Source organism: Oncorhynchus clarkii, chromosome 5, assembly GCF_045791955.1.
Source record: "Oncorhynchus clarkii lewisi isolate Uvic-CL-2024 chromosome 5, UVic_Ocla_1.0, whole genome shotgun sequence".
NCBI classification, from domain to species: domain Eukaryota; kingdom Metazoa; phylum Chordata; class Actinopteri; order Salmoniformes; family Salmonidae; genus Oncorhynchus; species Oncorhynchus clarkii.
The window spans coordinates 77,527,195-77,542,308 of NC_092151.1; the positions used below are offsets into that span (position 1 = coordinate 77,527,195).

At 42.7% G+C, this 15,114-nt stretch overlaps 1 protein-coding gene across 4 annotated transcripts in view; it reads left to right on the forward strand.

Moving 5' to 3' along the window:
- The window catches only part of LOC139409406 (protein tyrosine phosphatase receptor type Fa), a 424,559-nt gene that overhangs the window by 253,781 nt on the left and 155,664 nt on the right, over window positions 1-15,114 (forward strand). For all 4 annotated transcript variants that reach the window (XM_071154522.1, XM_071154523.1, XM_071154524.1 and 1 more), the window contains exons 6-7: window positions 564-674; window positions 12,814-13,083. In XM_071154522.1, the coding sequence (XP_071010623.1) occupies window positions 564-674; window positions 12,814-13,083 (381 nt within the window). The remainder of the gene's footprint in view (window positions 1-563; window positions 675-12,813; window positions 13,084-15,114) is intronic.

A 15,114-nucleotide genomic window follows, 5' to 3' on the forward strand; every position in this document is an offset into this window, starting at 1 on the left:
CCATCCGAGGACACCCCCGGACAGGGCCAAACAGGAAGGATATAACACAGACTTACTGTAACGTCAGGATGACCTGCAGTTCCTGTTAATAACCACATATGGGTATTTCATGGAAAATACTACTGCATCATTCCTGTAGAATATAGGTCCCTTATAGGAAGCCTCATGTCCTCTGTGCTTTGGTCTTTCTCAATGTTGCCAAAATATCTGTCTGCTGGATGGGCTTGTTGTCAAAACGTTGCTTGTTTTGATATACAGTACACTGTACATGTATGACACGTGGGCTTGGTTATTTCTGTTTTTGTTTAGGCAAAACAGGTGTGTGTGCGGATGGGTGAGTTTGAATTCATGTATATGTCTGAACACACATATCAGTATTTATGTGTCCCAAATGGCACCCTGTTCCCTACATAGTGCACTACTTTTGACCAAAGCCCATAAGGCTCTGGTCAAAAGTAGTGCACTGTGTAGGGAGTAGAGTGCCATTTGAGACACAGGCGTTGTATCCCATTCTATCCGTCTGAGTGGACTCTGAGCCTTGACAGTCTGTCCTCTCTCTTCAGGAGCTCTCCAGATAGAGAACAGTGAAGAGTCCGACCAGGGCAAGTACGAGTGTGTGGCGGTCAACAGCGCCGGGACCCGCTACTCGGCTCCGGCTAATCTCTACGTGAGAGGTAAGTACCCTGCCTGGGTGAGCAGGTTTCTGCTAACGGTGGGCATCATCCACCCATCCAACCACCTATGTCTGTTCTATTCTATCACTTCCCACAGTGCTCGCTGGTCAAGTGGTAAAGGCTAGTGTAAGCTAACCCACTCCACAGCTACACAACAGTTGAGTGGGGTTAGTTTACACTCAGGGCCGGATTACCAAACGGGCATGCAGGGCTAGGGTCGGGGGCCCCCCAGAGAGCATATGATAGCACAATGTGAAGAATCGCAGTATAAAATGTCCCGTTTCTCTTTCATGGCAAAATGTGTTGAAATGCAGGAGGTTAGCTGGTCCTGCTTACACTAACTGGTTAACTTACCCATTCTTCTCCACAGCGAGTCCCGTTTAGCTATACAAATTCTCCACATGGATATATTCAAATCACTACCTGACTAGAAACTGTCAAGTCAACCAACTACTTCTTCACTTGAATAATAGAGCATCTAACCAGTCAACTGGTCTGTTAACCAGTCAACTAGTCACTAAACCAGTCAACCAACCAGTGAACCAGCCAACCATTCAGTGAAAGTCTCAGGCTAAACTGTTGATGCCTGTTGTGTCTGTTCTTGTTCTGTAAATGTTTTGTCTGTTTTTTTTATTTTTCATTTTATTCTCTCCTGGAAGATTGCATACTTTTAATAACTGTCTCCTGTTATTAGGGTATTTGAACCCATTCACCTCACAGGAGTTGAAACAGGATGTTTTGACTCTTAAGAGGTGAATGGGAGGTCAGGTGTGGTTTCACCACATTGTCTTGGGTTGCATCCTAAATGCCACCATATTCCCTATAAAGTGGACTACTTTTGACTAGTGGTCATAGGGCTCTGGTCAAAAGCAGTGCTCTATATAGGTATAGGGTGCCATTTGGGGCGCAAGCTTGGTGAAGTGGAGGGAGTTATTATAGGCTGGTGGTACATGTGCAGTCTTGAAGGAATACAAACAAGATCAATAGACACCTGGATGGTTACTGTTATCGTGAGAGGAGGAAATTCCCAGATCAACAAGATATTCATTCTATGGTTGCCTCTCAAATGGCACCCTATTCCCTAAATTGTGCACTGCCAGTCTGTGTTCTCCTAGTACAAAGTGAACAGGGCTGATCAAATCACACTGAACCTCCATGGTATTTTAGAGAGGACGTTTTGGCAGCAAATAATTCAATTAGCCGCTATTCCACCATCCAATATCAGCTTCTCAAAGGCAACTTCCTTGCTTCAACTCTAGTTGATTCCAAATGACCTCACTTTAACATGTTTTGGACACTCCTATAGGCTTTCAACAGTGCTCATTGCAAACACATTGAAAAGGTTCCTTAAGGACAAATAATGAAGTTATTCACACCTGATTTTACTGAGACCATTCTGATATATCAATATTGGTTGTAGATTACCATTTATCCATTTCCATACCATAAATATTTCTTCATATTTCTTAATTAGTGTCTTAATCAAGTCTTAATTCATGGCATCACATAAATGACTTTGTTCTTCAAATTAAATGTTAACTAGCTTCCAGTACGATAATATGTTTTCCTTGCAGAGTTATAATTCTTAAGGCAATGTTATAATGTTCCCTCCATCTAACTTCTTCAGATAACTTCACTACCAAAAACGTGTAATTATTCAGGTTCTGACACATCTATACCACAGCATAAAAGCAGCAGTCCTACCCTGCATTGCAGCAGATGCCTTCTGGGTAAATTGTCCCCTGATTGACCTCCAACATACAGACAGGAAACATCCTATGGATGTGGAAACCTGACATGCATCCCATTCGCTTGAATGTTTGCTGCATTGTGGAACAGTTTGTAATGAACGACACATTTCCCACAAAACATCCTTGTAAGTTCTTGAACAGACTTTGAGGTACGTTTTCTCCCGTTTGGTGGGTGTGGTGAGGTGTGGCTTGAAGCAATGAGTTACGTGTTTAAAGGGCAGTGGCCATGCTGACAGCATTCCCCAACCCACAACCCAATCACTCCCCGTTTTTCAACTGGTCATTCAGTACCGTTTCCGTACAATTGAGTGTTCCAGAACGTGAAATCGTACTGTACACAGCCCTGAAAACCTCCTCATTCAGCCCGGCTCGTTAATTCCCAGAGATTATGCAGGTTGACATTTATTTTCATGAGTCTTGTCCTGGAGGCAGAACTGATCGATTTCCCCTTAAATATGCCAGCTGCAAAGTCAGAATTGTATTTATTGTAAAAATTCATAAGAATGTGCTTTTTGGTCTTAATTTAAGGTTACAGTTAAGCATTAGGGTTCATTAGGGTTAGCAATGTGGTTAAGGTTAAGGCTATGTATAAAATTGTATGACTTTGTGGCTGTGCTAACTAGTGACCACTCTGCAGAGCTGCCTTCAGAACAAGATTCATGATGACAAACGCTAACCTGCCCAGATTACATACATGACCAATTGAGTGATAAGGAAGTGATAAGAAAACTCATATAAAATACATATAGAGGAGATTATATCCTGCTGCGCTCCCCTTTTGATCTGGGTTACGTCCCAAATGGCACCATATCCCCTACACTCTATTCCCTCTATAGTGCACTACTTTTGACCAGAGGGTTTCATTAGGGACGCATACCTTGGACCACATGGCAGAGGGAGTGCAGATGCAGGGAATACAGATTTAGCATTGGTCCGTTTGATGAATGGCATTTAATATATGTATGAGTGGTCTGTAATCAGCCTGCACATGCCCTGTGACTGAGTAAGAGGTTGTGTAATTGGTTGCTTGTGTGTGTGTGCGTGTGCACACATGCACATGTTACAATCCTGCAGTATGTGCATGTGTATGTGTGCGTGCAATGTGTGTGTGAGAGCAGATTACATCTCACCCTGGAGAGAGAAATTGCCTTTGAGAACGCAAATAGTATTTTTAAGTGTTCCTTACACTGTGAAAAAATGATGCATATTCTATAGGAGTATTTTTCACTGAAATTCCTCAGTCCATTATGCGTTGCCATGGAGTTTTACTTTATTGTTGAATAATTTGAGAAAAATAAACTTTATACGCTGTGCTGAAATATCATTCTACTAAACCTACAACTGAAGTCATTAAGGTCAAGACTACTAGGCTTTTTCCTGTGTGTTGTTTTCTTACTCGTTTCTGTACCTGTACAATGTGTTCCTGTCTGAACGGGTCTAACTTCTGTCTCTCCAGGTGTGTGCTCTACTTTACCAGGGTTGTCATTTCCTTTGCACATTCTGATGCCTGAAATAGAGTGTGTGTGTGTGTGTGTGTGTGTGTGTGTGTGTGTGTGTGTGTGTGTGTGTGTGTGTGTGTGTGTGTGTGTGTGAAGAGGGATGGTTTTCTTCTCTCTCTTCTAAATCTGTACTACTTCCTTTTATACTGTCTGTCTCTCTCAGCTTTTTCTTTCTGATCACCGGTGTTCTTGTATCATATACACAGACTGTATATGGGAGCGTTCATTTCACAAATGCTTATCCTGCTATGAAAAAGAAGTCTACCATTGTCTGTGTGCTTTCTCATGTCTGTATGTGGTTTGCCTTTGTTTCACTCAAGGTTTCAAGTGCCTTGGGGTTTTCTGAGTTTCTCTGAAACGTGTTTGTGTGTGACATTTTTTGTGTTCTTTTTTTTCCTGTGTGTCTGTCTGTCTGTCTGTCTGTCTGTCCTTGTGCGCGTTGTGTGCGCGTTGTGTGTGTGTGCGTGTTGTGTATGTGTGTGTGTGTGTGTGTATGCAAGGTTAGAAAGAGTCTTTAAAACAAAGGAACTACATCTATAAAGCATATCATCTTTAGATACACAATACAATACTCTGCTTACGTAGGAATACGATTGTGCACATATGACACAATGTATGGGACATTATTTATAGGATGCATTGAAATCACTATACTGGTTCACCATCGTGACCCATTTGATAATGTCTGTCAGGAAACAAAGGTGTTAACAGGCCATTGCCTGTATATTGAGTGAATGATGCACAGAGCTGTATCTGTTGCCAGTGTATAGCTCTGTGGTCAGTGTATAGCTCTGTGGTCAGTGTATAGCTCTGTGGTCAGTGTTTAGCTCTGTGGTCAGTGTATAGCTCTGTGGTCAGTGTATAGCTCTGTGGTCAGTGTTTAGCTCTGTGGTCAGTGTTTAGCTCTGTGGTCAGTGTATAGCTCTGTGGTCAGTGTAAAGCTCTGTGGTCAGTGTAAAGCTCTGTGGTCAGGCCATTTTGTGTATGACTAGTTCAGAGTCAGTGACGTCAGTGATGTTTGTATTCACACCCAGCCTCTCTCTGCTCTCCTCAGTGGCTCTGCTAAGAAGGAGTCAATGGGCAGAGTAAATGTGGCCTGACTTAGCTACCGGCAGGACACTGTCAGCTTTGTGTGCATAATGAAGTCCGCTTGTCAGCCAGGGAGACTTTGGTTGTGTCCCAAATGGCACCCTTATTCTCTTTATAGTGCACTACTTTTGACTCTGGTCAAAACTAGTGTGATTATTAGGAACTAGTGTTCCATTTAGACTCTGTAATTCCATCTTAATACATGATGGGAAGGGAGGGGCTTAGGGCATGAGAGTAGTCAGGAAAAGGGAGGAGTGTGTGTGTTTGGTTGTGTTGTGTTGGGTTTATATTAATGTATGTACTGTATGTGAGATGTTGCTATGTGTGTTCTTTGGGTGTGTGTATCAATGCACTGGCTTTTGTCTCCATAGTGTTCTCTTCACTTTCTCTTTTATGGATAAGCGGAACTATTTGCCTGTTTTACTCTCTTTGTTTCTCCTTGTCTTCCTCTTCTTCCTCTTCTTCTTCCTCTTCCTCCTCTTTTTTATCTTCTTGTTTTTTCTTTTTCTCTTTTATGTTTATTCCCTCCATCATCATCGCACCCCGCCATCCAAAAAACAATCCAAACCTCACCAAATCCTCTCAGATCAACGAGAAGGTTGGTTTTTTTTCACTCTTCACCTTCCTGCTTCTCCTCCGGTACCCCACAGTGCACCCAGGGTCAGCGGACTGGAGCCTGGCAGCACCCACAGCATCAGGCTGGGTGCCAAGGCCCGTCCCGGCCTGATGGGCCTCTCAGGATAATATCTGCCTTTACCAACCTGAACCTCCTATGTGCATCTCCTACCTTGTCCCTACCCCTCAGCCATACCGCTGCTATGCTGCTTGCCTCCACCCTCAACCATCTACAATGTTATATGTCTTTGAATATGCCTGGCATGGATGGCTCTTCTCTGTTAGCTTCAGTCTGTTAAGTATGTACCGTGTCTGTGTTCTCAGGTGTTCCTCACCTCACCTGGGGTGTGTCTATTCCATCCCACCATCCGTCCAACCATGGTTGTGTACAAATTGGCACCCTAGTCCCTATATAGTGCACTACTTTAGGCCAGAACCTCATGGGGCCTGAGCCCTCATATCTCTGCTGCCCACAGGCTCTCACTAATCTAGCTGAATGCACCGCTCACCTTCTGTTACCTCTCATCCACCTACATCAGCTGGTAGCATAACTCTTCACCATACAATCTTAGAGAATACAGAGACATAAGGATCATACCTTGACTTTGCCCTATCTAAGATACCCACTCAATGCTGAATGAATAGGGGTTGGATGTGGATTTCTTTCTCATCTAGGGAGTAACAATAGGCTATCAGTAGAAAGCATTGCAGCTTTGGCTATATTCATTGTTTATGATATCTTGAAAATGAGGAGCGTGTGGGCTCTGAGTGATGGAACGGTCAGGTCTTGTATTATTTTGACACCAGCCGTGTGGTTTCTCATTGGCTAATGGTATTTATACTGGGGTCAGGGAACACATATAAGAATGTTGCATGAAGCTTAAGAGATCAGAACTATTTACATAAAAGTTCATATTTCAATATTTGCCTTTTTCCGAACCACTCGGGAACGCGTAACCTATTTAGGAGACCGTGTTGTGTAATTCTGGTTAACTGGGAAAAGCCTTCAGAGTTTTCGAGTGTTTAAACGGGCTAAATCAGCTTTGATTGTTTATTTTGGAATCAGTATTCAATTTGGGCTTCCAGATTTAGTTCACAGAACAGTGAGAGCAGAGAAAAACAGGGTGACGGAGAGACTAAGGCGGAGAGGAGGATCATTATTCTTTAAATATGTTTTTTTTTCTTTATTTGAAGGACCCAGTGTGTTTTGCCATATTTTTTTTCTAGTCTGTCTTTTCAAGCTTAAAGCTGAGCTGAGGAGCTGTCTCTCTGTCGGGGAGGTAGATAAGAACCATCTCAGCCACCCGACCCTCCTGCCAACTCACACATCAGCTAGGCACTTTCCAAAATTGAGGTCCGTGCTAACAATTTACCTCCTAATAATCCCAGGCAGTCTAATGCCTTTTCTCTAATAAAGGACTATATTTTGGATAGATAACCAACTCATTCCTCTCCTTTGTATTATTCATAAATACTTACTAAGTTACTTTCATTGATAGAGAAGGAGCTGCAGGAGATGCTGTCATCTCTTTCTCTGCCTCCTCTCATTGCCAATATATTATTTTCCCAGTTCAGTTGGCTAGGAATCTCAACTCTCCATTCTATCTGCTCCAAACAGATGACAGAAGTAGCTTTCTGGATGCTTGTAGCTTTGTCAGAAGACAATTGGTCAGAATAGAGAAATATTCAAAGTCCATGTAATGTATGATATACAAGATGTTGTACTGTATACCAGTACACATTCATGTTTGCATTGTGTGTTACACATCTAATTGACCATTATGCTTGCATAATGCATTTCCATGTCAAAGTGCATTCCCATGTCAATGTTTCTGTCAGAGTTTCCAAACCCATAACCCATAGTATTGAAGAGACTGTTTGGTGAGAAATGTTTGTTCTCTCTTCTATGTAAGATGTTGGTAGACCAATGCTCCTAGATCCTAGCACAGAGTATAAAGAATGGACTAGAACCTCTTGACTTGGAGCTCATCTTGTAACCAGATGACTTTTTAATGTTGTTGTTTGTTTTGTTTACTTGTTGTACAGCAGGTCAGTAGAATCCCGTTTTAGTCAATACAGTGTGGTCTTGGCAGTACCTCCGCAGGCAGGCAAACTGAAGTCGAATAGTTTTACTGGCATCGATTAGACAAGGACTTTGAGTTGGTCTGTAAATTACTACAGGGATAGTTGTGTTATTGTTTATTATAGGACCATTTTGTGTGATCACTCAAGCATGGCATCATGATCGTAGCTGCTATGTAGCTAGCTAGTAATGTGCTTGATGCTTTGTTTGCCTTGTGCCTAGGCTGCTGCATGCCTTGCTTGACAATATCTGTGTGCCAAAAATGTGTGTGCAACAACGATTGTGCTTCCACCCCCTCACACCCTCCACCCCCTACCGCCCTCAGCTCCAAATCCTTACCTTTTCTTTATCAGGACTCTGCTTCCAATCCCAAATCCTTCCTTCCCTCCCCCTTCTCTCCCCCTCTCTCTCTGTGGCATGCCAATGAAGATAAGAGTGTGTCTGCATTATAACTGCCAGCTTCTCATGTTGCTACTGCTGATACTACTTCCTCTGATACTAAAACTGCTTCCTGTGAAACCAGTGACTAAACCCCATGGCGTTCTCCTGCTCCCTTCTACTGCATGGAGGATGACATTAGTTCTCTTCCTCCAACACTTTCTGGTGACCTTTATCCTTTGACCTGTACCACCGCCTCCATAGCCAATAATAATCGAGATAACCCCTTGTTATAACCTTTCTGAGTCACTCACTCGGTCAGCAAATCAACACTAACCATTTTGTGACCATTTTCCATATCCATGGGTAACCTCCAACCTCCTCATCCTTCTAATAATGTACACAGTGACTAATGTTGGCTTGCTCTAATTCCTCCTTCTATGCCCTGCGCTGCCCAGCCTGTCACTTTGACACCTTGCAGACTCCAATCTAACACATTGGTGCATTTCCTCTGAAAAGCTCTGAGTCACTCGACCATTGGCCTCAAATTGATTACAGAGGAATAGATGTATACATCTCAAAATCTCAGTGTTTTCGTGACTTGAATAAATCACACTCAGACTTTATTTAAGGTTTGGTGCATACATAGATTGTGCACATGGCACACATCTATGCATGCACTCACACATACAGTGCATTCGGAAAGTATTCAGACATTTTATTCTACATTTTTGCTTATGTATGTAAAAAAAATTCTAACTGATATCACATGTACAGAAATATTCAGACCCTTTACTCAGTACTTGGTTGAAGCACCTTTGGCAACGATTACAGCCTCGAATCTTCTTGGTCATGACACTACAAGCTTGGCACACCTGTATTTGGGGAGTTTCTCCCATTCTTCTCTGCAGAACATCTCAAGCTCTGTCAGGTTGGATGGGGAGCGTTGCTGCACAGCTATTTTCAGGTCTCTCTAAAGATGTTAGATCGGGTTCAAGTCGGGGCTCTGGCTGGGCCACTCAAAGACATTCAGAGACTTGTCTCGAAGTCACTCCTGCTTTGTCTTGGCTGTGTGCTTAGGGTCGTTGTCCTGTTGGAAGGTGAACCTTTGCCCCAGTCTGAGGTCCTGAGCACTCTGGAGTAGGTTTTCATCAAGGATTTCTATTTACTTTGCTCCATTCATCTTTCCCTCGATCCTGACTAGTCTCCAAGTCCCTGCCACTGAAAAACATCCCCACAGCATGAAGCTGCCACCACAATGCTTCTCCATAGGGAAGGTGCCAGGTTTCCTCCAGATGTGATGCTTGGCATTCAGGCCAAATAGTTCAACCTTGGTTTCATCAGACCAGAGAATCTTGTTTCTCATGGTCTGAGAGCCCTTTAGGTGCCTTTTGGCAAACTCCAAGCAGACTGTCATATGCCTTTTACTGAGGAGTGGCTTCCAACTGGCCACTCCTCCGGCCACTCCTACCGTAAAGGCCTGATTGGTGGAGTGCTGCAGAGGAGGTTGCCTTTCTGGAAGGTTATCGCATCTCCAGAGAGGAACCCTGGAGCTCTGTCAGAGTGACCATCAGGTTCTTGGTCACCTCCCTGACCAAGGCCCTTCTCCCCCGATTGCTCAGTTTGGCGGTTCCAAACTTCTTTAATTTAAGAATGATGGAGGTCACTGTGTTCTTGGGGACCTTCAATGCTGCTGAAATATTTTGGTACCCTTCCCCAGATCTGTTCCTTGACACAATCCTGTCTCGGAGCTCTATGGACAGTTACTTCGACCTCATGGCTTGATTTTTACTCTGACATGCACTGTCAACTGTGGGACCTTATATAGACAGGTGTTTGCCTTTCCAAATCACACCCAATCAATTTAATTTACCACAGGTGGACTCCAATCAAGTTGCAGAAACATGATGACAGGATGATCAATGGAAACAGGATGCACCTGAGCTCAATTTCTAGTCTCATAGCAAAGTGTCTGAATACGAATTTACGTTTGTTATTTTTTTATACATTTGAAAAATTTCTAATAACCAGTTTTTGCTTTGTCATTGTTTTTTTTGTGTGTAGATTGATGAGGAAAAAAATGGATTTAATCAATTTTAGAATAAGGCTGTAACGTAACAAAATGTGGAAAAGGTCAAGGGGTCTGAATACTTTCTGAATGCACTGTATTCATACACAATCTAAGCCTCGGCTTAGGTAAGGTAAGGTGAATACAGTAGAAGACATAGGCTTAATGAAAAAGGGATTTTGTTATGTTGTGTTAGTGTAGCACCAGGTGCTTTAGCTACCCTTAATACATCACAGTTGGTAGTTATCGTCATGGGGGGGGGGGGGGGGGTAGAGATGGAGGAAGAGAGAGAGTGAAAGAGGAATAGCTACCTCACCTCACACCCCATGCAGCATTCAAGTCACATAAAACTGAGCTGTTTGTATTAGAGGAAAAAAACGACCATTTTGGTCCCCTGCCTGTTTTTAAACCCAGTTTGGGGAGATGTATCTGCTGGCCAGCCAGGGCTGGTGGGCCCTAGAATAAGTACTATATTACTACTCTGCCTGCATCATTTTACTGTGGTAAGGAAATAAGCAAGTAATTTCTTTGTCATGATGATAAACACTGTTTTTAAGAGAGTTGTGATGTGAATAATATTGCCTCTATTTTATCTTCAAACACAAAACAGAGGTCTGCTACAGAGTTCTCCTCCCGCTTCCCAAATTAAATTCTGGCTACATCGCAAAAGGCACCCTATTCCCTACATAGTGCACTACTTTTGAACAGAACCCATTGGGCTCTGGTTAAAAGTAGTGTACTATATAAGGGATAGGGTGCCATTTGGTTGGGTGTTTTGCTGCAACCTTGGATCTTTCCTGTTCAAATAGAGATGAAAATGGGAACGTTAGTTATTTATAGGTCTCATTCTCAGACAGTATCATACTGCTGCTTACTGATGATCAAGAGTCTCAGCGCTGTCTGAAAGGGGATAGTTTTGCGGGTGACTTAATGCGAGTTCCTGCAGATCTGTGTGTGTTGGGAGATCAATTGAGAATTGAAACGTCAAGGCCTGGTTTTGGCTGCTTGCTGTGCTTCACCTGCAGGATGATTTACAACCTCCGCTCTGTGAGGTTATAGCAACAGAAATACAGTCGTAAATATGAAATTGGCAGTAGTGGCACCCTGATACATCTAAAAGTTTTGCAACTCGACTTTTAAAAAGTTTCCTCTTTCTGAGATTTTGACCTGAGATCACTCTAAAACGTTAAACGCCTAGAGCCAGCCCTCTCCCCTCGTCTCACTACCTCTCTATCTATTTTCTCTCTCCTCTCCTCCTCACCTTCTTCCACCCTCTGTCGTTCCCTCTGTCCGCCTCGTCACGTTCTCAGGCAAGGCCAGTCTCCGTGGGAATCCGTGTTAATGTCAACCATCTGTATCACAGACCCTTATGGTTCCCTCCCGTCCTTCTTTTCTCCTCCCATCCGGTCCCAGCTGATAGACAATGCAGCGCTTGTATTTACAGAGAGGACGGCCTCCAACACCACCAATATGTTCTCTCTCAAGATCTCCTCTCTTGTCTCACTTATTGAATGACTGACTGAGCTCATGTAAATACTGAACTTTAATTTCTCTAAGTTATTATTCACTTGGTTGTAACTAATTAACTTAAATAGTGTACGTGATTGAGCCAAAGAAAGACATTATGTGCATAGAATCCTCTTTCAGTTTCTTTGTTCAAAGAAGTACCGCTCCCAAATTATACAACACTAGCTATACCCTGCTGTGTTTCATTTAAGTTGTCAGCCAGTGCAAAGTGAAAACGTTATTCAGTGTGAAAGCCTAAGGATCTGTCCCAAATGGCACCCTATTCCTTATGTAGTGCACAAATTTTGAACAGGGCTCTGATCAAAAGTGGTGTACTAAATAGCGAACATTTGGGATGCAGGTCAGATCTGTCATAAACCTCTACATCTCTCCCTGTTTATCTGACACAGCATGTAGTTCTCCCCTTCTACCCGGTGAAAAGACCGTAAGCCACCATCTAAGCCCCTCATAGCCGGAATATTCACAATTTGCGCTTAAATGATACTTTGTAAGTCACATTTCGTGACCATTCTTAGCCTTCCCTTTCAAGGGGTGTGTGAGCACTTTATCTGCTATGCCATTGAGCTATGTATGTTTAATGCATACAGAGTAGCGTTGCAGCATTAAGTCAGATGTAATGAGCTGTACTTCCCAGCACTTAAGGGGATTTCTAATGCTGTATGGGAGATAACAATGGAGAAGCCTGTTCTATTCACTCGCACTTAGAGACAGAACGAGTGGTAGTTAGCTAGGTAACTCTGAATATGGCAGGGAAGCGTTAGACTAGCAGCAGCAGTATCTATCTCCAGATGCGTCTTAACCCACATATCAAAGCAGGAAATCCAAATGCACTCGTGAGAAATCCAGCTTTAGCCCTTGGCCTTTTTTCCCCAAATATAACATGAAAGGGGAGGAAAGACCTGTTTCACAGTTGCGTAATAGATATATGTAGTACATGATTTGGCTGAAGTTTCCACCCCTAACTAACTATAGCAGGGTTGCCTTATGCCTCTATTGTCCCAGAGAACAGCATACAGCGACAGCCAGGCCTGACTATCAAGGTATCAGGCTATCCCAGCCGCCCATGAATTGTCCCCCATCAAACCTCCAGTTCCTTGCCCACTCACCCTCCTCTGCTCTCCACCTGCAGTGCGCCGCGTGCCACCCCGGTTCTCCATCCCGCCCACCAACCATGAGGTGATGCCGGGTGGCAGCGTGAACCTGACGTGTGTGGCAGTGGGAGCGCCCATGCCCTATGTCAAGTGGATGATGGGAGTAGAAGAGCTGACCAAGGAGGAAGAGATGCCCATTGGGAGGAACGTGTTGGAGGTCACCAACATCCTCCAGTCTGCCAACTACAGCTGTGTGGCGATATCGTCACTCGGCATGATCGAGACCACCGCGCAGATCACTGTCAAAGGTGAGAGGGTTGGGAAAAGTGTGAGAGAGGTTGTTTGGGATTTTGACTGTTTGTTGTGCCTGGGATGCAGTGAGTTAGCTAAGTTGGATATCTAGAAAAGTAGCCCTCATTTAAGATCAATATGTCAACATCCAAAATTAACAGATGGATCTAGATCCAGATCAACATCCATCTGAGATATTTTAAGTGAAGACGAATATAAGATAGACATTTTAGGTACAGTATGTATCTCTATGTCTTAGACTGCACTATCAAATCTTAGTAAGCTATAGCTCAAATTTTATTTTAAGTTTTGCTACAGAAGTCTTTGTTTCTTGTCACCAGTCATCTGTCTGTACGTCTCAGAGAGAGTCTGGTAAAGGGGTCATATTTAAATGACTAATCCCTCAGACACCAGATGACAGTGCATGCATTAATATTCTCATCAATAATTCAACATGGCTGAGATTTTTCTTTCCGGAAAAACCAACGATGACAAACTACTGTAGCTAGCAAAGCATCTCGAGTTTACTTTCCCATTACAAAGTGATCGTGCTTTCAGGAAATAGGCCTACTCACTGTATCTATTATGTACATTTTTGAAATAAGGGGCTTAGCTATAGGCTAATGATTCCAAATATAATTGGTAATAAACGACTTTGTTAGTTACATGTGAAATGTTCGAAAACAAAATACGTTATCATATTATCTCTCCTTTTCTCTGAGGTGAGTTGAGCAGCCATGAAATATGGAGAGAAAATGAAGTCAGTTCATTCTCCTAGGAATTGTTATGTGCACTCACTAAAACAACACATAATATCAGTGTGAGTATTTGTGATGCTTCAATACCTATTAGTCTAATCAATCGTTAATTCACTAGAGTTATTAGAGAGAATCTCAATTCGTTTTATGAAAGATGAGATTTGAACAGAGCGAAGTCCACTTCTTCACTGCTGACTTTGAGAATGAGTGGGGTCATATGGCAATACCAAACAAACACAATATGACTATCAAAAAGCAAATAATACGCTAAGGGAAAGACATAAACACGTATCCAAAAACTCCCCAAATTAGCTCACAGTGTTGGTAGAGGCTCTCTCTCCTGTAGAGACTCCTACTTATGATAGGTATTCTGCATAAAAGGCCCTAACGTCATCTAACGTCATCTATCTTAACATCACTCAGCACTCAGAGTAATACTTTAGAGGTTTCACATTGTTCAAAAAATAATAATAATGCCTCCGTCCAAAATGGCACCCTATTCCTTACACAGTGCACTACTTTGGATCAGAGCCCCATAGGCCCTGGTCAGAAAGTAGTGCATTATATAGGGAATAGGGTGCTATTTGAGATGGAGCCAGTAATAGCAGATGTGGAGAAAGGCGTCGGGAGTCAGGCGCTGCAGCTGTATGAGGTTGTTCTCTTGCTCTAATACCTCTCGGTTGCTAATGCCCATCTGACGTCTGCAAGGCGAGCTGTTCTCCCGGTTTTACACTCCAACGCCTCTTACTTTAGCAGATCCATTTGGACTCTGACAGTGGTACTATCATATACAACGCAAAAGTGATTTAGCAACCATTTTCAGCCAAAATTGTATTACAATGATGCTCTTTCCATTTGCGATGGAAATAGGAAAACCTGGGAGAGCGTGTACATTACCATTACCGTGAGGATGTACATCTTGTGTTTCAAACTCAAACGCTATGCCAGTGTAGAACACAATAGTATTATATTATACTCTTATATGTTATGTAATTTGTCACTTTGCAATTCCATAGAATGTCAAATAATTGAAAAACACCACAAGAAATCCTAGCACAAACCCAGCCAGATAACCTCCATTCATTTCACTCCATTTTACATTGAGTCAGTCTGGTTGAGTCTACTTTCTATTTGGGTTATTTATATCAGACTAACACCAACTATTCTTCAGTATCTTTAGAGACTTAATATTATCATTTTGTATTGATACTCCTTTACCTCACATTGAACACATTTTCTATTTTGCCAAAGGGAAGCCTCAAGCCCTGAGGTTTTTTTGGATCAATATAT